At 42.8% G+C, this 1,355-nt stretch overlaps 1 protein-coding gene across 1 annotated transcript in view; it reads left to right on the top strand.

The window, feature by feature from the left end:
* Nucleotides 1-139, top strand: part of LOC105504512 (cytochrome P450 3A8-like) — a gene marked incomplete at its 3' end in the record, with an annotated part of 17,178 nt that extends 17,039 nt beyond the window's left edge. The window contains exon 6 of the mRNA XM_011931971.1: nt 6-139. Coding sequence (XP_011787361.1) covers nt 6-139 — 134 coding nt within the window. The remainder of the gene's footprint in view (nt 1-5) is intronic.
* Between the last annotated feature and the right edge of the window lie 1,216 nt (nt 140-1,355).

Here is a 1,355-nt window from a genome sequence, read left to right as displayed (position 1 = left end):
CATAGATCCTTACATATACACACCCTTTGGAACTGGACCCAGAAACTGCATTGGCATGAGGTTTGCTCTCATGAACATGAAACTTGCTCTAATCAAAGTCCTTCAGAACTTCTCCTTCAAACCTTGTAAAGAAACACAGGTCAGTACACTTTCTGTATGTTGTATTAAGAATTTTTTTAACGGAAGGGTATATATTTTTTAAAAGAATAATATCTTTTAATAATCCATTCTATGGAGCAAAGAATGTCTTTGGATCCATCTTTGATCATTAAGGATGCTTCAGTTCTGGACTTCAAAACCTGTAGCATTAAGAACATCATGTAAAGTCCATGCAGATTCGCATGGCATGATTATGTGCAGTCTCTTTGAACCTGAGTAAGTTTAAATTCAGTTTCAAGCCAGTTGGAAAGAGGAAGTGTTCTGCACAGTCATGAAGTGCAATGATTACCTGGCTGTGACTTAAACGATGCTCTCCATCACCAGGGACTGTAGACGCTCTCTCGTGACAGTGGTTCACAACCACTAGCTGTATATCGGAATCACCAGGGAGCCTTAAAAATTCACGATGCCTGCGATATCTCAGAAATTCTTAACTAATTTACCCAGAGAGTGACTTTAAAAGCTCCCTGATCGGTTCTCACATGAAGCCAAGGTGGAGAATGGCTAATTTCAGGCATTTCTGGTGGATATGAAGGACTACCAAACAGCAGGGCTATCCTTACTGTTTGACTTTACGTTCCAGGAGATACATTTATAGAAAGATTTAAAATCTTTTCTCTGACGAAGTTAAAGAACAGATGTCATTGATTCATATTAAGCAGTAGCCTATAAGTCTTACTTCCAGCACCGGTGCATTTAATGTGCAACTCCACACCTTAAGTACACTTTGTGCTTGGGAGAGGAGGAGGACGGAGATGGTTGCCATCTTATCAATGGCTTCAGGGCAGCTGTGTAGCTTTCCTATGTATGCATTCAGGCAGGGGACTCAGCCCTGAGAGAAAGTGGGCCACTGGCACACCTGGGACAGGGAAGATATTCCCTGGCAAGCTCTCAGGCATCTCAGGCTGGCAACTCTTTGTATCCATGGCAACTTGCTTTCTCCTCACTGAACTGAGATCAGAATGTTACTCTGTTGGTGGCTCCCCCAACAGTGAAGGAGCGACTCAGTGACAATAGGGCTAGCAGTATGAGTCACTGTACAACTTGAGAACTTCCCTGTTTGCACTACGCTTAGAAGCCAAGAGGAGATGTTAAAAAGAAAAGAATAATTCCTTCTGAAGACCTTTCCCATCATTGCACTTGATGGGTTCACTCGGGAGGGGTTACTAGACTCCGGAAGCTGAAAACTGCCCACA

Source organism: Colobus angolensis, unplaced genomic scaffold (genome assembly GCF_000951035.1).
Source record: "Colobus angolensis palliatus isolate OR3802 unplaced genomic scaffold, Cang.pa_1.0 Scaffold923, whole genome shotgun sequence".
Lineage (NCBI taxonomy): Eukaryota > Metazoa > Chordata > Mammalia > Primates > Cercopithecidae > Colobus > Colobus angolensis.
The sequence above is the reverse complement of the archived record's forward strand: the minus strand, read 5'-3'. Positions and strand labels throughout refer to the sequence as shown.